The sequence below is a fragment of the Ahaetulla prasina genome, chromosome 2, assembly GCF_028640845.1.
Source record: "Ahaetulla prasina isolate Xishuangbanna chromosome 2, ASM2864084v1, whole genome shotgun sequence".
In the NCBI taxonomy this organism is placed as follows: Eukaryota; Metazoa; Chordata; class Lepidosauria; order Squamata; family Colubridae; genus Ahaetulla; species Ahaetulla prasina.
Genome location: NC_080540.1, coordinates 9,222,311 through 9,244,910, shown reverse-complemented (window position 1 = coordinate 9,244,910; position 22,600 = coordinate 9,222,311). Strand labels below are relative to the sequence as shown.

The 22,600-nt window shown below is 44.7% G+C and overlaps 2 protein-coding genes across 2 annotated transcripts in view; one reads left to right on the top strand and one right to left on the bottom strand.

Annotated features, from left to right (window-relative positions):
• LOC131193532 (zinc finger protein 850-like) overlaps positions 1-22,600 on the bottom strand; it is a 332,320-nt gene that overhangs the window by 264,283 nt on the left and 45,437 nt on the right. The window lies entirely within an intron of this gene.
• LOC131193483 (zinc finger protein 420-like) lies at positions 6,348-10,959 on the top strand. The gene is made up of 2 exons (XM_058173692.1): positions 6,348-8,990; positions 9,994-10,959. Exons 1-2 carry the CDS (start codon positions 7,407-7,409, stop codon positions 10,039-10,041), a joined length of 1,632 nt encoding a protein of 543 aa, XP_058029675.1. The 5' UTR covers positions 6,348-7,406; the 3' UTR covers positions 10,042-10,959.

Below are 22,600 nucleotides of genomic sequence, written 5' to 3'. Positions count from 1 at the left end.
GGAGCCAGGTATGACCAGCAAGCCCATCAGATTGAATACAAGAGGATTACAGGCAATCTGATACAGTGGTCTTGCTCTAGACTCTCTTTAATAACAACCGAATATTCGGCTGATGGAATGAGGAAGTGCACATCTGACCAGAGGCGGTGAACCAGGTCTAATATATATCAGGCATGAATCTGATCATGTGAGGGGCCTTGGAAAGATTTGCATAACATCAGGATGAAATCTGGTCTTGACTACTGTTTAACCGCGGTTTCAACCAATCAGCAACGTGCTTGTTTCCCACCTAAATATTTAAAGATACATAACACTCCTCCCCTCCCAGAAAACACTTTATCACTATTTACATATTATTTACATGTTATTTTTCGACGTAGTCACGCAAATAACCTGGGCGTCTCCTAATTCTTTCGGACCTGCGCGGTTCAGTCCTGGGTGGTGTTTTGAGCTGGTCGGGGGGGGCTTTTTCTCCTCCCCGCTCTTTCTCTTGGCCATCGGGCCCTGGATTACTGGCAGTCTCTTTTTCTTGGCCCTCCGGCCTTGGATTACTTTTGGAGTTTTCCCTGCTGTTTCCATCGGGAACCTGATGGCGTCGCTGGACCTCCGGGACCTCAGCTAAGTCTTGCGCCTCCCCCCGGTTATGGTCAGCTGTGGGTTCAAATAAGGAGTGGTCATGATCTGTCTCATTTAGCTCGGGTTGTTCAGCTATTCGTTTCCTTATCTGATCTATGTGGCGCCTCCATACTCGGTTGTCTTGTAATTCGACCAAGTATGACTTTGGACCGGTTGCTTTTATGATTTGCCCTGCGAGCCAACTTGGGCCGTCCCCATAGTTGCGGGCCCACACTCGGTCGCCTATGCCCATTTCTCTCATTTTTTCTAGTTCCCCCTTGTAACCCTCTGGTGTGTAATGGGGATTCAAACGGTCAAGTGGGCACCACGGGAACTGGGTAAGCGCTTTTCTGTAAGGCTTTGTTTAGCGTCGCCTTGTAGTCAGCGCAGATTCTAATTGACCCATCTGATTTTACTGGGGTGACGATTGGCGTCTCCCACTTTGCGTGATCGACTGGCACCAAAATCCCCTGATTTATGAGCTTATCTAGCTCCTTGTCAATTTTAGGTTTAAGGGCAAAAGGGACTCTCCTTGCCTTTAACCTAATGGGAGCTACCTGGGGGTCTAAGTTGAAGGAAATAGGGGTCCCCTTGTACTTGCCCAGGCAGTCCTTGAAGACATCTTCGAACTCGTTCATGAGTATGTCTTTCAGGTTACAGTCACTTTGTAAATGAGTCACTCCCATGCCCAGTGCACGAAACCAGTCTAGTCCCAACAAACTAGGCAGGGTCCTTCGGCGATTGTGATGGGCAGGGTCTTCTTGTGTGGTCCGTGACTGACTGGACGGAGGTGGTCCTCTAACAGGGATGCGATTCCCTTGGTAGTCGTGGACTCGTAGCCGTTGTGTTTGCAGGTGGCGCTCGCGACTGCTGGCAGTGACTTCGCCAAAGTGTCCCAGGACATGATGGTGATCGCTGACCCGGTGTCCACTTCGAGTCGGCACCGTACTCCTTCTATTTTGGGTTTGGTGAAGATCTTCTTCTCCACCCGGGTTGGGGCGCGGCCTATGATCACCGTTGTTTGGTTTGAACCGGCGCCTTTTTTGTTTGAGCCAATCGCGGGCCGCCTTGCCGATCCCGCGCTCTGATTGGCCGATTTGAATTTTCGGCGGGAAGGTTGGGGAGCTCGACAGACTTGAGCTAGGTGCCCTTCTTCTCGCACCGCCGACATGTTGCGCCCTTGAACTTGCAGCGTTGGCGCTGGTGTTGACCCGCAACTTCCGCATTCGTCCGGTTCTCTTGGCCCCGTTTCTCAGTTCGGCAAACCCTTCCTCATCCTCACCGTCAGATTCGGTTTGGATCTCTTCTTGGTGCACGGGGTTGACTTTGTGCTCGCTTTGGTGTGAGAGGCTTTTGCAGTGTCTCCGCCGCTTGGGTGGACATTTCATGCGCCTGGCTTCGCCCAGGGCGCTTGCCAGCCAGATTGCTTTTCGATAGCAGCCGCCCGCAAACGCATGTCTGACCCACCTGATGAGTTGCTCCAGCAGCACCGCCCAGGTCTCGTACCCACAGTCTTTGAGGCTTTCCGTAGGCGGCCATGTAGTCGCCGATGGATTCGCCCTCTAGCTGTCGGCGCTCCAAATTCAAAACGCCGACGTATTTGGACGGCGTTGGCGAAATGGTTTTTAAGTGTTTGCAGAGTTTGCCACGATACCGATTGTATCGGCGCTGGCTCTGCCAGGGCTTCCGCGATGTCGATGACCTCGGACCGCAGTGGCTCAAGAAGTATGCCCTTTGCGGTTGTCTGGAACTCCTTGCAGTTCGTTGGCTTCTAGAAAGCTTTGAAACGGGTCATATCGTTCCCCATTTCTCTTTAGCGGGTCAAGCAGTGCGGTGTAACTGGCATTCCCCGCTTTTCTGCCCTGTGTTTGCTGGGTTCGATTCTTTCGTGCTTCAGCTCGGTTCTGGTGCTCTTTAGCCTCGAGATCCCACCTTCGTCGCCAGTGTTAAGTTCGGGAAGTAACGAGGCTGGAGACCAGGGTAGTGACAACAGCTCTTTAATATATGGTGAACCCAGCGACCTGGCTGGGGAAAAACAACCCTTTATATACTGTTTAACCGGCGGCTTCAACCAATCAGCAACGTGCTTGTTTCCCGCCTAAATATTTAAAGATACATAACAATATCTATTCAACTTTAGTCCTTCCTCATCAAATTCCAGTATAAATCCAAATACCTAGTCTTTTATGATAGATATAAAACATAAAATCAACCCATTTCTTCCAGATCTTCCTCACAGTAGGTTAAATGAGGACAACTTGAGTGGGGATGTCACCAGAGGGGTTGTAGACAGTATTTTCTGCTCTTATTTGAAGCTGAAGACTTCCATGAGCAAAAGTGGTGCTTCAAAGCTTGCAGAGGCTTTTGGCATCATTTCATCAGTTAAAGCCCCCACATCTCTAAATTTAGCTCAGAAGGTTTGACTGTAACCATTTTGGGAAGGGAAATGAAACAAAAACCCAGATGTAAAACACAGTCACTCCTTGAATGTTTTCACTGTGCCCAAATTATCTTCTATATGTCCAAGGTTGGGTCTTTCAGCTGCTATTTCTTCTGTTTGGTTTATTTAAGTAAAGTATCACAGTACTTTTTCTTTCCTCCAGCAGATGGCACTCTCCATTTCTAGTCCGTATAAAATAGTCTATTAAATCCAATTAATTGTCAAAATACCCTGGAATTTTAAGCTCCTCATAGAAAATGCTGTTTTCTTCTAAAAATCACTTTCTTTTCCTTATTGAAATATTTTCCTTTTCCCAGTTTTCCAGATCTAAGACTTATTAGGCTTTTTGTATTACAATCCTCGCTTTTTTTTCTCTCCGCATTTGTGCTTTTTCCCCCCCAGGTGCCAGATAGCCACTAATCCGAGCTCAGGAATTTCTTTTAAAACTCCAATTTCAATTTTACTTCTTAGCAGGGTTGAAATCTAAATTTTTTGCTACCTACTCTGTGGGTGTGGCTTGGTGGGTGGGTGTGTCCTGTGACTGAGTGGGCGTGGCCAACTCAATGTCACTCACAGCCATGCCCACTCAGTCACAACCCCCCCAAGCCATGCCCACAGAACCCAGTAGGGAAAAAAAATTCTTTTCCCTTTCCCTCACCACCTGTTCTCCCTTCACCTAGGCCCCGGAGCCGCCACCTGCCTCAACGAGGTCAGGGAATGTATCATTCCCCAACTCCAGCCTTTCTCCAGAGCTGTTGTCACCTCCCGTTCACTTGGTCAGGCCCGAGGCCCAGACCCCTGAGGTCCCAGTCACCCCCTGCTCGCTGTTTTCAAGGTTGGAATGCACCATTCATTATGTCAGCCCGCTTCCTTTGGTCAGCATATTTCTTTCAGCGGCTGGCTGCCAGGAAAGGCAAGCATCCAAAGTTACGGAGTTCCTCTAAATCTGCTTGTTCTGCGCTGCACCCAACCTGCCGCTGATAAATAAATGAAATAAATGGTGTGCGTTGCAGTTGGTATAGAAAACGCAGCAAAGGCGGCAGCAGATTCAAGGAGAGGGACTCAACTTTGACTCTGCCTTCCCGCAGCCAGCTAAGAAAGTAAAATATGCTGCGTGGCAATAAGAGCGGTGGCCTAAAATGTCAAATGGTGCATTCTGACCTTAAGCCTCCACCGCCCGCCCTGACCCAAGGGCAGCAGGTATTTTTGTGTTCAAGGCTGGACTGCGGGCCGTGGACTGGTTCGGGGGTGTGGCCAGCCAGCGATCGCTACCGGATCGGCGAACCAGAACCAAACTCCGCTATCTACTCGCCCGATCCGGTCCGATCCGGTAGCATTTCACCCCTGCTTTTTAGTATGAATTGGCAATTATCTCACCCAGTTCTAGCACTCCATCCAAAGACCGCTCCAGATCAATTCTTAGGTCTGGTTGTCCCAACTTCAAGGAGTCTGCCATAAGATGGCCTCCGCCCCCACTGCCACTTTGGGAGACTTGTTTCTGTTCCAGTGCAGATTTCTTGCAGTCCACAAAACACCTCCCCTTTCTTCACTGTCCCTACAAGACAGCTATGGCTCGGAAGCCTCCCGGCAGCAGTTCGTTAGGCTAAATTTTGCACGGCTCATCAGAGCCTATTTTCCAGTCCATTCCCATTGCAACGTCAATGTCAACGGGAAGTAGCATTGCTGAATATATCTACAACTACATAATCTATTCCCAGCACTTCAAGATCTATTTGATGATAACACTTTGCATTGCTAAGAATTTATGATTGACCCAACTGAATAACTCAATTCGATTGAATGGATATTTGAACATGGATCTCAGTGGTACTCCATGTGTCATATGAACCATCAATAATGTGTGAATATTCTAGTATTGGGGCATGTTTGCTTTTTCATTGTAATATATATATATATATTTGTTTTCTGAGGTTTTCACGGGTGTTTGTATATAGGTCTTTGGTTGTTCGGGTTTTCTCCCGTGTAAAATTGGAAGTGTCTTGGCGACGTTTCGACGAAGTCTCATTCGTCATCTTCAGGCTTCAGCTCAGTGCTTCTGGGAGCAATGTGTGATCGCTGTTTCTTCCTTTTAACTGCTAGTGGGGTTTGAACTGATTGGGTGGGAGCTTGTGCTCTGATTGGATGGGGGTTTGTGCTCTGATTGGCTGGGGTGTGTCCTGTGTTGGTGGGGCTTGTTTGTGCTCAGTTTAGTCTGTGCTTGCAGGGGATTTGAGCTGGTGAGCTGCATAGCTGTTGTTTGGCTTTGTGGTCGTACATCTCATAGTGGGTGTTAGTCTGCTGCATGTATGGATTGGAGGGGTTTGAAATGGCTAATGCTGCAGCTGCGGTCTGGCTTCTGGTCCTTGGTCGCTTCATGATCAGTGTGGGTTTGGGTCTGCTTTCTGGGTGGATGTGCGGTGGTGACATCCTGTGTGGACCTCGTGAGTGTGGGTCTGGTGTCATTCCTCGTGTTAGGGACTCGTTGTCAATAAGGGCGGGTTTCCAAATGGCTGGTAGGCGGAGGTGTCATCTCTTGTTCATGCTGTGTGGCGTTTTCTCAAACCCACACTGATCATGAAGCACACCAAGGACCAGAAGCCAGACCGCAGCTGCAACATTAGCCATTTCAAACCCTCCAATCCATACATGCAGCAGACTAACACCCACTATGAGGATGTAGCACGACCACAAAGCCAAACAGCAGCTATGCAGCTCACCAGCTCAGATCCCCTGCAACACAGACTAAACTGAGCACAAACAAGCCCCCACCAACACAGGACACACCCCAGCCAATCAGAGCACAAAACCCCATCCAATCAGAGCACAGCCAAGCTCCCACCCAATCAGTTCAAACCCCACTAGCAGTTAAAAGGAAGAAACAGCTGCATCACATTGCTCCCAGAAGCACGGTTGAAGCCTGAAGATGACGAATGAGACTCCGTCGAAACGTCGCCAAGACACTTCCAATTTTACACGGGAGAAAACCCGAACAACCAAAGACCTATATATATATATATATATATATGAATAGAATAGAATAGAATAGAATAGAATTTTTATTAACCAAGTGTGATTGGACACACAAGGAATTTGTCTTGGTGCATATGCTCTCAGTGTACATGAAAGAAAAGATATAGATATAGATATAGATATATATATATATATATATATATATATATATATATATATATATATATATATATATATATATATATGTAGGTCTTATATATATATATATATATATATTCTTTTTTCACATCTTTTCTAACCATTTTATAAACAATTAAAATTACACTTTTCTTTAAATCTTACAGGCAAACAGGATGGCAATAAGAGCATTTTGGACAACTTTAAATAACAAGCAACGTTGAAAAGGGAAGAAAATCAAGCCAGAAATCAAAATATTCTCCATTTAATTCAGAAAATCATATAATGCTGCTCCTCCTCCAGCAGCTGTTAGGCAAAAGAAAAAATCAAGAAATAATAAGCAGATTATGCAGAACTCAAGGATACATTACACGAAAAATGAAGGCAGATTATTTATTATTAAGCAAAAGAGAGAAATATCTGGAAGTCAAGAGGAAACTGTAAAGTAAATTCAGGTAGAACAGACAGGCCTCTCCCTGTGAGGAAGAAATCGGCTTGAATAAAAGCACCACTAGACAAGGCATTGTCATATTTTATCTCAAGAATATCAGCTGTGGAAAACCTCCATAGATTTGCCGATTGTGGGAAAAGCACAGATTGCAAATCACAACTGATGATGCACAAGAGGACCCAGAAAGGAGAAAAACCATATAAATTACCTGAATGTGGCAAAAGCTTTGGTCACAATAGTTCCTTTGTGGTTCATGGAAGCACCCAGACACAAGAGGGAAGCCACAAAAGTGCTCCCAATGCAGTAAATGCTTTAGTGAGCACAGCAACATGGTGCTACATCAGATAACTCACAGGAGGGAGAAAACATGACTTTGCAGATTGTATGAAAGTTTTGTTAGAAATTCCCAGGTCATGAGACACTAAAGGGCACACATACAGGAATAAAACCATTTGAAAATCCTTTCTGCAGGAAAAGTTTCAGTGAGAATTCCATCCTGGTGAAGCACTCAAGGACTCACACAGAAGTGAAACCCTTTGAATGTCCTGATTGTGGAAAAAGTTTAAATCACAATTTCAGTCTGATGTATCAGAAGATTTACTCCAGGGAGAAGCTGTGTGAGTGTGTAGATTGTGGGAAAAGCTTCATGAGAAATTTCCATCTCACGATACACCAGAGGATTCATAAAGGAGAAAAACCTGTTCAATGTCCTGACTGTGGGAAAAGTTTCAGTTGTAATTCCCGCCTCACTCCATGGAGAAACCTTATGAGTGTCGAGAATGTGGGAAAGGTTTCATTAGAAATTCCCATCTCCTGAGACACAAGACCACACACACAGGAGAGAAACCCTTTGAATGTCCTGTCTGTGGGAAAAGCTTTAGTGATAATTCCAGCCTGGTGAGACACCAGAGGACTCACACAGGAGAGAAACCCTTTGAATGTCCTATTCGTAGGAAAGGTTTTTCTAATAATTCCCGCCTGGTGAAACACCAGAGGACTCACACAGGAGAGAAAACCTTTGAATGTCCTGTCTGTGGGAAAAGCTTTAGTGATAATTCCAGCCTGGTGAAACACCAGAGGACTCACACAGGAGAGAAACCCTTTGAATGTCCTATTCGTAGGAAAGGTTTTTCTAATAATTCCCGCCTGGTGAAACACCAGAGGACTCACACAGGAGAGAAACCCTTTGAATGTTGTGACTGTGGGAGATGTTTCAGTCGTAATTCCTACCTGGTGATACACCAGAGGACTCACACAGGAGAGAAACCCTTTGAATGCCTTAATTGTGGGAAAAGTTTTCGTCACAGTTCCAGCCTGTTGACACACCAGAGGACTCACACAGGAGAGAAACCCTTTGAATGTCCTGTCTGTGGGAGATGTTTCAGTTGTAATTCATACCTGGTGATACACCAGAGGATTCACACAGGAGAGAAACCCTTTGAATGTCCTGACTGCGGGAAACGTTTCAGTCAGAATTCCCACCTGGTGATACACCAGAGGACTCACACAGGAGAGAAACCCTTTGAATGTCCTGTCTGTGGGAAAAGTTTTAGTCACAGTTACAGCCTGTTTACACACCAGAGGACTCACACAGGAGAGAAACCCTTTGAATGTCCTGTCTGTAAGAAAGGTTTTTCTAATAATTCCAGCCTTGTGAAACACCAGAGGACTCACATAGGAGAGAAACCCTTTGAATGTCCTATCTGTAGGAAAGGTTTTCGTGATAATTCCAGCCTGGTGAAACACCAGAGGATTCATACTGGAGAGAAACCCTTTGAATGTCCTACCTGTAGGAAAGGTTTTTGTGCTAATTCCAGCCTGGTGAAACACAAGAGGATTCACACAGGAGAGAAACCCTTTGAATGTCCTGACTGTGGGAAACGTTACAATCAGAATTCCCACCTGGTGATACACCAGAGGACTCACACAGGAGAGAAACCCTTTGAATGTCCTGTCTGTGGGAAAAGTTTTAGTCATAGTTACAGCCTGTTGACACACCAGAGGACTCATACAGGAGAGAAACCCTTTGAATGTTCTGTTTGTAGGAAAGGTTTTAGTGATAATTCCAGCCTGGTGAAACACCAGAGGACTCACACAGGAGAGAAACCCTTTGAATGTCCTGTCTGTGGGAAAAGTTTTAGTCGCAGTTACAGCCTGTTGACACACCAGAGGAGTCATTCAGGAGAGAAACCTTTTGAATGTCCTGATTGTGGGAAAAGTTTTTGTCATAGTTCCAGCCTAGTGAGACATCAGAGGACTCACACTATGGAGAAATCTTTGATATGTCCAGTCTGTGGAGATTACTTCAAGCATAAATCATCTCTTATTGCACACAAGGTAATCTATATGAGGAAAAGTAAATGACTTTAGAGAATGCTTGAATTTCATTTGTTATCTCCCATTGAAAGTGTAGGTGAGAAATTGATTGTTTGAAAATTTGCCTGATTCAGTTTGCTCAAACATTTCTCAGAATTAAATTTGTAGGTGGAGAGAAAAGGAAAATGACTAGCTAAGTAGTTTCTAGTTATCAGCAGAAGCTTCTGGATATTTCCTTTTTCAGAAGTAGTTGAATTCCTCAAAAAGGAATTTTGGGTGGAGCTTTTGTATGTTGATTATGGAATTTCCACATGTGGAGTTTCTGTCTTGGTTTCCGCCCAGATTTTCAGCCCCAGAATTCCACAACCAGCATAAAAATAGTCCTCAAGATATAAGTATTATGGGTCTTGAATTATGGTTGTATGTTGCAACAGCTGTTAAGTGAGACCACTTTCCTTAACTATCCGAATCCCTCTGCTTTCCCTGAGGCAGCGATTACTCAAATATGTGAGTCACTAAGATCTCCTGTATGGAGAATTAGTGCAGGGAAAGTGCCTCAAAAGAGAGACCACAGTTGCGATATAAGGATATCTGCAAGAGGGACCTAAAGGCCCTGGGAATGGACATTAACAACTGGGAAACCTTGACCACCGATCGTTCAGCTTGGAGGCTAAAGACGCAGCATGGCCTTCTCCAATTCGAAGAGACATTTGTTCAGCAGGCTGAGGCAAAGAGGCAGTCCCGGAACCAGCAAAACCTGGGGGCTGGGCAGGGGACAGAATATATCTGCCCTCAGTGTGGAAAGGATTGTCACCCTCGAATTGGCCTTTTTAGCCACACTAGATGCTGTTTCCAGAGCACGATACCATAGTCTTTTGAGACTGAAGGATGCCAATAGAATGTAACATTTTGCCATCTTTGCCTTTTGTTGTAATGTATGCCTTTGGATCTGTTTTTTAAAAAAATATTGTGCAGCCATTTTATAAACCATATTTAAACTAACCCTTTCATGTGAATCTTACAGGCAAAAGAATGCCAAAGAGAGCACTGTGGAGAACTGAATCACAAGTAGAATTAAAATGCAAAGGAAACCAAGGCAGCAATCAAAATCTTGTTAGTTCCTCCGGAAATCCCCAAAACTTTTCTTCTTCCCCATGAACTTACAGACAAGGAAGACAAAAACCAGGAAAAGAGTTTTGAGTTGGAGAAAAAAAATAAGAGTATCTGGAAGAAACGTATCAAAATATCAAGGGGAATAATTTCCTAGTTCAGAAAAAGAGAGAAATAGCTGGAAGTCAGCGGGAAGGAAATGATCACTTGGACAGCCAGATAAGGCAGACCGTAATGCAGGACTTGCCCTGTGAGGAAAGAAACAGTAACTTGAATCAATGTTCCATCCAAGAAGGGATTGAGAGTATTTTTGATGTCCTTGAGAATCCAAGAATATCAGTGGTGGGAAAGATCCACAGATCTGCCTATTGTGGGAAAAGCAAATGAGAGAAATAGAATTATTCCTGTATAGTCTTAGTGATTCCATATGTACACTTTTCATGACCTAAGCTAAGCAGATGTGTAAGACTTTAAGATAGGGACTTATGTATGATACCTTTTCTGAGGAAAAGCTATAAAACTTGGTTAGTACATTCCAAGTCAGATCAGGCTGACTAGACTAGTTTCATAGTAGAACATGTCAGGCTGACCTAGGGTAATTTAATACAAGAAGGAAGCTTTCATGTTCCAATTAATTGTATTGTTACAGGGACATGTTTAAGGGTATTTCCATAGGGGATTCTAACTCGAGAAAAGGTTGCAGAATAGCCAAAAACATATGTAATATCAGATAAGGGTGTGTGTGTAATTGTTTTGCTGATTGTTTGAGAATGTATTTAAACCATGTATTCAGACCTGTAAGATCTTCTCTCTCTTGGGAGAACCCTTTTGCAAAAGTTTATAATATATATCTCTACAATAAATCTGCTTTTTACTTGTTCATGGTCTCCTCATTTTTCTCTGAGAGGTTTGGTTTATTTTAACTCTCATTGGCGCCTGAACAGGGACATGAAGACATCCATTTGGAGAGGGATTTTACCTGAGGAGCTGGGGGTACCAACACTGTTTTTAGCGTTCCGGGAAAGGTAATTCTTTTAGAATTTATTAGAATTTATTTATTGGCCAAGTGTGATTGGACATACAAAGAATTTGTCTTGGTGCATATGCTCTCAGTGTACACAAAAGAAAAGATACCTTCATCAAGGTACAAAATTTACAACACAAATGATGGTCATGGGGTACAATTTAACACTTAATGATACAACACTTAATGATAATGATAGGGTACAAATAAGCAATCAGGAACAATCAATATCAATATAAATCATAAGGATTACCAGCAACAAAGTTACAGTCATACAGTCATAGGTGGAAAGAGATTGGTGATGGGAACGATGAGAAGATTAATAGTAGTGCAGATTTAGTAAATAGTTTGACAGTGTTGAGGGAATTATTTGTTTAGCAGAGTGATGGCCTTCGGGAAAAAACTGTTCTTGTGTCTAGTTGTTCTGGTGTGCAGTGCTCTATAGTGTCGTTTTGAGGATAGGAGTTGAAACAGTTTATGTCCTGGATGTGAGGGATCTGTAAATATTTTCACGGCCCTCTTCTTGATTTGTGCAGTATACAGGTCCTCAATGGAAAGCAGGTTGGTAGCAATTATTTTTTCTGCAGTTCTAATTATCCTCTGTGATCTGACTTCTTGAATGTCTGGTGCTGTGTGTATGTTGAGATGCATTAGAAGTGATTATTACGCACTTTAGAATAGAATAGAATAGAATTTTTATTGGCCAAGTATGATTGGACACACAAGGAATTTGTCTTGGTGCATATGCTCTCAGTGTACATAAAAGAAAAGATACATCAAGGTACAACATTTACAACACAATTGATGGTCAGTATATCAATATAAATCATAAGGATTGCCAGCAACAAGTTACAGTAAATAGTTTGACAGTGTTGATGGAATTATTTGTTTAGCAGAATGATGGCCTTCGGGAAAAAACTGTTCTTGTGTCTAGTTGTTCTGGTGTGCAGTGCTCTATAGTGTCGTTTTGAGGATAGGAGTTGAAACAGTTTATGTCCTGGATGTGAGGGATCTGTAAATATTTTCACGGCCCTCTTCTTGATTCGTGCAGTATACAGGTCCTCAATGGAAGGCAGGTTGGTAGCAATTATTTTTTCTGCAGTTCTAATTATCCTCTGAAGTCTGTGTCTTTCTTGTTGGGTTGCAGAACCGAACCAGACAGTTATAGAGATGCAAATGACAGACTCAATAATTCCTCTGTAGAGTTGTATAATTCTTTTCCAGGGGGACTGCTCTTCTTCAACCTGATTTAACAACAAAGCAGGGAAGCCTGAGCCGTAAGGGACCAGGAATACAGTGTACTGACCCAGAGTGAGTATAAGTACGGGATACTTATAGAGTTTTTCGCTGGGGTGATCTGACTTCTTGAATGTCTGGTGCTGTGTGTATGTTGAGATGCATTAGAAGTGATTATTACGCACTTTAGAATAGAATAGAATAGAATAGAATAGAATAGAATAGAATAGAATAGAATAAAATAGAATAGAATAGAATAGAATAGAATAGAATAGAATAGAATAGAATAGAATAGAATAGAATAGAATAGAATAGAATAGAATAGAATAGAATAGAATAGAATAGAATAGAATAGAATTTATTGGCCAAGTATGATTGGACACACAAGGAATTTGTCTTGGTGCATATGCTCTCAGTGTACATAAAAGAAAAGATACGTTCATCAAGGTACAACATTTACAACACAAATGATGGTCATGGGGTACAATTTAACACTTAATGATAATCATAGGGTACAAATAAGGAATCAGGAACAATCAATATCAATATAAATCATAAGGATTACCAGCAACAAAGTTACAGTCATACAATCATAAGTGGAAAGAGATTGGTGATGGGAACGATGAGAAGATTAATAGTAGTGCAGATTCAGTAAATAGTTTGACAGTGTTGATGGAATTATTTGTTTAGCAGAGTGATGGCCTTCGGGAAAAAACTGTTCTTGTGTCTAGTTGTTCTAGTGTGCAGTGCTCTATAGCGTCATTTTGAGGGTAGGAGTTGAAACAGTTTATATCCAGGATGCGAGGGGTCTGTAAATATTTTCACAGCCCTCTTCTTGATTCGTGCAGTATACAGGTCCTCAATGGAAGGCAGGTTGGTAGCAATTATTTTTTCTGCAGTTCTAATTATCCTCTGAAGTCTGTGTCTTTCTTGCTGGGTTGCAGAACCGAACCAGACAGTTATGGAGGTGCAAATGACAGACTCAATAATTCCTCTGTAGAACTGAATCAGCAGCTCCTTGGGCAGTTTGAGTAATATGCTAACCTGAGCTTTCCTCTGCAGTTTAATTTCTGGGCGACTGGAGTGGCCAGTTTTTTTAAGGGAAAAGGAGTTCAAGGAGGGAAGCATCAGCTTTAGCTATAAATAGATAAGTAACTATGGGGCCCCAGATTGGAAAGTGTGTTAAGGATCCCAGGAATACTAATGGTAGGGAAATACCTTCTATTCCCCCCCTCTCCCCCTTAGGGCAGTTGTTAACTCAGTGGAGGGAGGATTGGCTAAGTACATATACAAAAAAGTTAGATAAAGTGCCTATGATTGAAATACTGTACAAGGATTTGGCCAAAGTTTGTTCTGATACAGCCAAATTATAGATGGAGTAAATTTGGGGAATCAGACCCTTATTGGATAAATGCCTTAAAAAGTGTGCTGGAGAAAAAGAAATTAACAACTCAGCTGTTGTATGTAGAACCACTATTCCATATTCAGTGGTTTGATTCATTTCCCGCCTCCCCAGAACTGCTAAAATATTATATGGAAAGGAGGAAGAGGTGAAAGGTTGGGACCCATTGGCATATGCCACTTGCCCATGTCCTCCTCCTTATAATCAGAATGGAGCAGGAGGAAGGCCTGTGGGTGTAGATGAAGGAGGAAGTAAAAGGCAGTATCACAGTATTCAGCAACACAGCAGTATCAGCAGTTGAAGAAGGAAGTGGATGATTTATCAATAAACGTCAGGCATTATCCAAATCCTTCTCCTAAGGTTACAAGATCACAAACAAGGAAGGCTACAAAATGCTTCCCTTAAGGGAAATGCCAAATGGCACTACTGGTGCAGGGGTATATAACTATGTTCGTAAATGTGCCCCTTACAGCCACAGACCTAAGGAATTATAAAAAACATATGTCATCCTATAAAACTGTCTGAATCCTTGGATCTGTTTTTGGGACCTAATATTTATACATATGCTGAGTTACAACACATTTTGGGATATTTGTTTTTCCCAGAAAACAAATGATAGAAGATGATAGAAGAAGGGCTGTTTTTACCATATATTGAATTAAAGGCTCCTTCCAAGTTTATGTTTTTGTGTGGTAACAGAGCACTTGCAAAATTACGCTTTGTATGGAGGGGTAGATGTGCTATTGGATATATCAAGGCACCAGCGAGGTACACAAGACAAGTGAGGGAACCAAACAGAAAGGAGGGGAATATTTTTCTGGACCTAATGAAAGTAGCTCTCAGTAGTTCATCTTTCTGTGTAAAAGGAGAGACTACAGTCTCTAATATAATGTCTACATGTTTTGTTGGAGTGCTGGTCCCTGGAAAGTTTTTATTTGAGGAAGCAAAGATCACCATAGAACCTAATAATTACAATCTATCACAGGTGATTACTATGTTTGGGAGTCCACAAAAGCCTAATAAATGGACTAACTGGAAAAAATTGGTGATTGAAGTGAAAACTATTACCGGCTTATGATTGTGTGTCTAAGAAACAGGAAAAGGTGGTATATGTCCCTGTGCCTACTGAGCATGTGTTTACCTGTTTTGAGGTGGAAGAGACAGACTCCATAGGACAGGTGTTAGAGCTACCTAGAGGGTGGTTTCTATTTTGTGGATTATATGCTTATGCATACGTACCTGCTAATGCAGTAGGAGACCCTCATACAATTGGACGTCTGACTCCCTTTATGGCAGTCGCACATTTTAAAAACATTAATCAGGAAACTGAATTTTACTATGAAATGATGAATGCTAGTCTCTATCATAGTAATCAAGTCCCGCATAAGGTTGCTACAAAAATTGCTACACACGGCGGTACATTGAATACTGCAAAGGAAACAGTGGATGAGTCACATGTGCATGGTTATGGAAACGTGGACCCACCCAAGACAGAAAAAGAACCGCATATTATTATTTATGCTCCTGTAAAGGCCTGTAAAATGGCTTATAACTCCACGCGAGTGGAGTACCCCTTCAATCATATGGAGGAAAGAATATATAGGGGCAAAAGAGCTACACTACAAGAGGCATATGATGCAGGGTGTAGCAATGAGGTGGTAATATTAAATAAAGTGCAAGCAGGGCTTTTAGGGATGTTTCCCTGGGTGGCTACTCAATATAACCATAGGGAAATAGGACACTTTGCTTGTACTTTAGCAGAAAGTGTAAATGAAACATCATCTGCTATTGCCGCTTTAGCTGATGAAATGGGAGAAATTAGGAAATTTCTTCTGCAGAACCGTGTGGCCATAGATTATATATTATTACGAATGGGACATGGGTGCGAAGAATTCCAGGGAATGTGTTGCTTTGAAATTTCTGATTGATCTCGATTTATTGAGTCTCCAACCTTGGTCCCTTTAAGACTTGTGGACTTCAACTCCCAGAGTTCCTCAGCCAGCTTTGCTGGCTGAGGGACTCTGGAAATTGAAGTCCACAAGTCTTAAAGGGACCAAGGTTGGAGACCCCTGGTCTAAAATACAAGCTTTACATAATATCATTACACATTTAACACATGTAACTGAAAGTACAGCCTTTAAAGGAATATGGGATTTGTTAACCTCTTGGATGCCTAGTTTTGCTTGGTTAAAGAACCTGTTTGTAGATATCATTATTATTATAATCATATGCCTTATCTCTCATATTGATATCAAATGTGCACCTGTATGTTGTAATTGTTGTAAGTATTGTTATCGAGTAACTAAACCAAAAAAAAAGAAGAAGGAGGAGGAGGAGGAGGAGGAAGAAGATTAAGCTGACCGGAAGTATGTATTATGTTGCAAAACATACATGATGGTTTACAGGAATAAGGACAGATCAAAAAGGAAAGGCAGGATTGAGAGAAATATAATTATTCCTGTAAAAAATATAGTCTTAGTGACTCCATATGTACACTTCTCAAGACCTAAGCTAACCAGCTGTGTAAGACATTAAGATAGGGACTTATGTATGATGCCTTTTCTGAGGAAAATAAAGCCATAAAACTTGGCTTAGTACATTCCAAGTCAGCTCAGGCTGACTGAGGCTACTTTCATAGTAGAACATGTCAGGCTGACCTAGGCTAGTTTAATACAAGAAGGAAGGAAGCTTTCATGTTCCAATTAATTGTATTGTTACAGGGACATTTCCTGACTCGAGAAAATGTTGCAGAATAGCCAAAAACCTATGTAATATTATTTCATTTCATTTCATTTTCATTTCATTTATTAGATTTTTATACCGCCCTTCTCCCGAAGGACTCAGGGCGGTGTACAGGCAAATAAAAACAGACTAAACAATAACCTATAAAATGCAGAATTAAAAAACTTATTATACTTGCCTAAAATTTTAAAATATATAAAAATTAAAACCCCGTTTAAAATTAATAATAAAACTATACAATCCGTAAAATTTAAGCCAGCCCCGCGCGAATAAAAAGATGCGTCTTCAGTTCATGCGAAAGGTCCAAGGTCAGGTATTTGGCGAAACCCGGGGAAGTTCTGCTCCAGAGTGGAGCCCCACAGAGAAGGACCTTCCTGGGGCCGCCAGCCGACATTGCTTGGCGGACGGCACCCTGAGAAGTCCCTCTGTGAGAGCGCACGGTCGGTGGGAGGCATATGGTAACAGTAGGCGGTCCCGTAAGTACCCAGGCCCTAAGCCATGGAGCGCTTTAAAGGTCATAACTAAAACCTTAAAGTGCACCCGACAGGTAGCCAGTGCAGTCTGCAGGAGGGTGTTACATGGGAGGTACGAGACCCTCCTCTATCACCCGCAGCTGCATTCTGACTAGCTGAAGCCTTCGGGCGCACCTTAAGGAGAGCCCCATGTAGAGAGCATTACAATAATCCAAGCGAGAGGTAACGAGTGCATGAGTGACTGTGCACAAGGCATCCCGATCAAGGAAGGGGCGCAACTGCCGAACCAGGCGAACCTGGTGGAAGGCCCCCTGGAGACGGCCACAAATGATCTTCAAACGACAGCCGCCATCCAGGAGGACACCTAAGTTGCGCACCCTATCCTTTGGGGCCAATAACTGCTCCAACAGTCAGCTGCAGCTGCAGCTGACTGAATCGAGATGCCGCATCCACAGCCACTCCGCCTTGGAGGGATTGAGCTTGAGCCTGTTTCTCCCATCCAGACCTGCACGGCTTCCAAGCACCGGGACAGCACTTCGACAACTTCATTGGGGTGACCTGGGGTGGAGAAGTACAGCTGAGTGTCATCAGCGCATTGATGGTACTTCACCCCAAAGCCACTGATGATCTCACCCAACGGCTTCATGTAGATGTTGAACAGAAGGGCGAGAGAATCGACCCCGCGGCACCCCACAAGTGAGGGCCCTCGCCCACCTCTGCCCCTGTCAACACCGCTCATGCACCGTCGGAGAGATAGGAGGAGAACCACCGATAAACGGTGCCTCCCACTCCCAATCCCCCAGCCGGCGCAGCAAGATACCATGGTCGATGGTATCAAAAGCCGCTGAGAGGTCTAATAGGACCAGGGCAGAGGAATAACCCTGTCCCTGGCCCTCCAGAGATCATCCACCAATGCGACCAAAGCTGTCTCCGTGCTGTAACCGGGTCGGAAGCCGGACTGGAACGGGTCTAGATAGACGGATTCTTCCAGGTATTGGGGTAGCTGACGCGCCACAGCATTTTCTACAACCTTCGCAACAAAGCGAAGGTTGGAGATCAACCGATAGTTTCCCAAAATAGCCGGGTCCAAAGAGGGCTTCTTAAGGAGGGTCTCACCACCGCCTCTTTCAAGGCGGCAGGAAAACCCTTCCAACAAAGAAGCATTTATAATCCTCTGAGCCAGCCTCGTGTCACCTCCTGAGTAGCCAGCACCAGCCAGGAAGGACACGGATCCAATAAACATGTAGTGGCGCGGAGCCTCCCAACAACCTGTCCACGCCCTCGGAGCCACAGGGTCAAACCCATCCCAAACAGGCTCAACAAGACGTGCCTCCTCTCCTCGCTTGATCATCCCAATTTCGTCCAGACCATCCCGAGCTGAGCGATTTTGTCGATAGATAACCACTAAACTCCTCGGCACGTCCCTGTAACGGGTCATCCCGCACCTCCTGATGAAGGAGGAGCGGTCACCCAAACAGGGCGGCCGGGCGGTTATCTGCCGACGCAATGAGGGTGGAGGCGAGGAACTCGCCTCCTCATTGCCACCAGGTAGGTCCTGGAATAGGACCTAACTAGTGTCCGATCAGCTTCGAACGACTGGACCTCCAAGTGCTCTCTAGGCGCCTTCTCCGGCGTTTCATCTCTCTCAGCCCCTCGGAGAACCAAGGGGCCGGTCGAGATCTGCGCCGGGTCAGAGGTCGCAAAGGCACGACACGGTCCAGGCCCCAGCCGCGCCTGTTCCCAGGCCGCAACTAGTTCCTCAGTGCCGCGGCCAGATCCTCAGGAATGGCCCAAGCTCCGCCAGGAACCTCTCAGGGTCCATCAGGCGCCTGGGACGGAACCAACGTAGAGGCTCCGTCTCCCTGCGATGGTGGGCGGCGGTTCGGAAGTCTAGGCGAAGGAGAAAATGATCAGACCATGACATTGGTTCTGTTACTAAATCATCTAATATCAGATCATTTAACCACTGACCAGAGATATAAATCAGATCCAGCGTGCCTCCCCCCATGTGCGTAGGGCCATCATTTACTCGTATCAGGTCCAAGGCCGTCATGGAAGCCTGGAACTCCCGAGCTGCAGTCGATGATAAGCCAACTGATGGCAAGTTGAAATCCCCCATAACTATAACTATATCAGATAAGTGGGGGCGTATAATTGTTTTGCTGATTGGTTGAGAATGTATTTAAACCATGTATTCAAACCTGTAAGATGTTCTCTCTCTTTATTGGGAGAACCCTTTTGCAAAAGCTTATGATCTATATCTCTACAATAAATCTGCTTTTTACTTGTTCATGGTCTCCTCGTTTTTCTCTGAGAGGTTTGGATTTTTTAACTCTCACAGCAAAGATTATAGAACACAGCCGATTATGCCTGAGAGAATCCACACTGGGAGTGATTGGAACAGCAAGTCTTTGGACTTCTGTCTGGAGGGAGAAATATTACAAATGTTTGTACTACCTGTCTTGTAGGAGTAGCTGCACACCCACACTATTCCCCTTCACCTACCGCCACATAAAGCAGGGGTCGTCAAACTTTTTAAACAGAGGCCAATTCATGGTTCCTCAAACTGTTGAACCATGAATTGGATTGTCAACAACTGCACTGCTTTCTCAGGGGAAGCATGTCCTTTTGCAGCCCCTTCATGGATCCCCCGCTTGTGCTGCTCCCTGGCCAACGATCCCCCCTGCCTCAACCACCTCCAGGGCTTGCGTCAGGGTGGCCAGGCCCGTCATACCGGTGCTGCTGAGCATGGTGACTTTGTTGCAGGCTGTGGCAGCTGGGACTCCAGTCATGCGGCTTCCCTACATGCTGTCGCTATTGCCTCTTTGCCATTCCAACCCAGGGCCAAAGCAAGCCCTACTGCCTGGAGCTCCGCTGACCAGCAACTGAAGCCGGTGGTCTCTGCTGGCACGCCTGCCTCCCCTTCCCCAGTTCTTGGAAGAGCCACTTGTTGCCCCGAGAGAAGCATCAAAAGGAGCAGGAGCGGTTTATGTGGTGGGCAAGCCACGGGATAGTCTGAGCCTCCTCGGTTGGGGGGGTCCTCCCTGGGAATTGCTGCCCAGCCTGGGTGTTTGGAAAAACAGCACTGTGGAAAGGGGGAGAGGAGAGGCCTTACCCAGAGGCAAGCTTACCCGTAGTTCTTTTGGGTAAGCCATCCCCACGTGGTTCTCCAGTCCCTGCCCAAACTGGCCCAGAAGGGGTGTTCATCTTGCACCTATCCTTAGCCTCCTCCCGCCCAGCTGCCAGCTTCATGAGCAGAGGCTGCTGGTTGGAGCGAGGGGAACTGCAGTGCTCAGCTCCTGCGGCTGCAAGTGCCAAGGCATAGCTAGAATTAGAAGAAAAGGCTCCACGTTTGTGGTGGAAAGAGCCGGAGCAACACCCGGCAGCTTGGATGAGAAAGTGCAAGCAAGGCAGCAGCTCCTCTCACCGTTAATTGAGTCCACCGTGGCAATTGGAGTAAGGCGCAAATTGGCGCGGTGGACAGTTACTGGTGAGAGCAGCTGCCGCCTTGCTCGCGCCTTGTCATCCAAGCAGCTGGGTGTTGCTCTGGTTCTTTTCGCACAGCTGTGCAGCCTTTTCTTCTAATTCTAGCTATGCCTTAGCACTCAGCCACAGGACCCCAGCACTGCAGTTCCCCTCACTCCAACCAGCAGCCTCTGCTCGTATCAAAAAGCTGACGGACGGGTGGGAGGAGGCTAAGGATGGGCACAAGGTAACACACCATTTCCTGGCTAGTCTGGCCAGAGGGTGGCCAAGTAGGCGGCCCTCAGAGAAGAGCCCTACATGGGCAATGTGTCCCCCAGTCATACGCTGATTGCGGGCCCTGAGGCAAAGTAGAAGGCAATTGTGCAGCAGGTGCCCAGAGGCTCTGCGGAAGCCAAGAAGCAGGCCTGAAAGTCTTGGACAAAGACTTTTACAGCTTTCTGCCTTGCAGAAGGAGATATGGCAGGAGGCTGGAGAGCACACAGCTCCCTAGTGCAGCAGTCCCCCAGGGGCCACCCACCTGCCCTCCCCTCCAACCTCAGGCCCTGCATCCAGCTCACAACCGGGCGACGCACTGCTTCTGGGCTAGTCTGGCTAGCAATCTCCCGTGCTCTTCCTTCACAGGCCAGGATGGCTTCGGGAAACACCCAGGAAAGGTGTCCTACAACCCCTCACGTTAGTCCACCCACTGCCAGTATCACCCCTCCACCAGCTCACCCTCCCCCACCCACCCACTCTCCGGGCCACACCCTTACCTTTGCAAGCAGAAATGAGAAAGAAGTTATATAGTGGAAAATGTTTCATTTCTAAAAAAAGCGTGCTGTTTTTTAAATTGCTTTTGACAGTGAAAGAAATGGGTATTCTCATTTGTCAGCATTGCTCTGAATGCGGAGGTAAAGCTGTTTTCCCAACACATGGGAGATGTTTCTATTTCATTAAATCCTCTCTCAGGACTTCTTTTAAAAAATTTCCAAATAATCCATACAAGCACGCAATGGCTGCTTTCCCAGGTGTCAGTTTGAGGGAGTTTCTCCAAATCAATCAGGGTGATTGCTGGCTCCGTGAGATCAACAGATGGTGTGCTCCCCTTGTTTATCGTCCCTCCGAGTCAATTTAGACCCAATTTGGGCCACTCTGGTAGCTGGGATTTCAACAACCATCAGGAGCTTCCTGGAAGCATGTCGTATCGCTTGAAGTCAGCCTCGTCCCCTAACAGGAACAGGAGAGGATAATAAAAAAACTATATAGCTATTTAAAAGGTAAAAGTAAAGGTTCCCCTCGCACATACGTGCTAGTCATTCCCAACTCTAGGGATGGTGCTCATCTCTGTTTTAAAGCCAGAGCCAGCGCTGTCCAAAGATGTCTCTGTGGTCATGTGGCTGGCATGACTAAACGCAAAGATGCATGGAGCGCTGTTACCTTCCCACCAAAGGTGGTCCCTATTTTTCTACTTGCATTTTTTTCGTGCTTTCGAACTGCTAGGTTGGCAGAAATTGGGACAAATAACAGAAGCTTACTCTGTTACGCAGCACTAGGGATTTGAACTGCTGAACTGCTAACCTTTCGATCACCGCATCCCTATATATAGCTGTTTACCGAGTATTAAATTAGAAGAAGAAGAACTGAAGGAAACAATGATCGCCTGGGCAAAAATCTTTGGTTAGATGATAGAACTAGCAAAATGGCAGCAATTATGGGATAGAAATTACAAACTAACAATGTCAAATGTGTATAAAGAGAATTTGTATAAGATGTTCTACAGATGGCATTTGCCACTGGCAAGATTGGGGAAGATATTTAAAGATAAATCAGTTAAATGTTGGAAATGTCATCAGACACTTGGCTCATATTGTCATATGTGGTGGACATGTGTAGAAGCTAAAAGAAATGGGACAAAAATATGTACATGGTTGGAAAAGATGATACAACAACATATTGATTTGAAACCTGAAATATTTTTGTTGGGGATACTGCCAGAAACTTAAAGAAAATATTTGATTATTGTATATTTGATTATTCATGTAATAACTGCAGCTAGAATTGTTTTTGCACAAAACTGGAAAAGTGAAGAGATTCCTACAGAGGAGAATATGATAAGGAAAATATTAGAATGTGCACAAATGAAAAGATTAACACTGGCAATTAAAGAGAAAGAACAAAC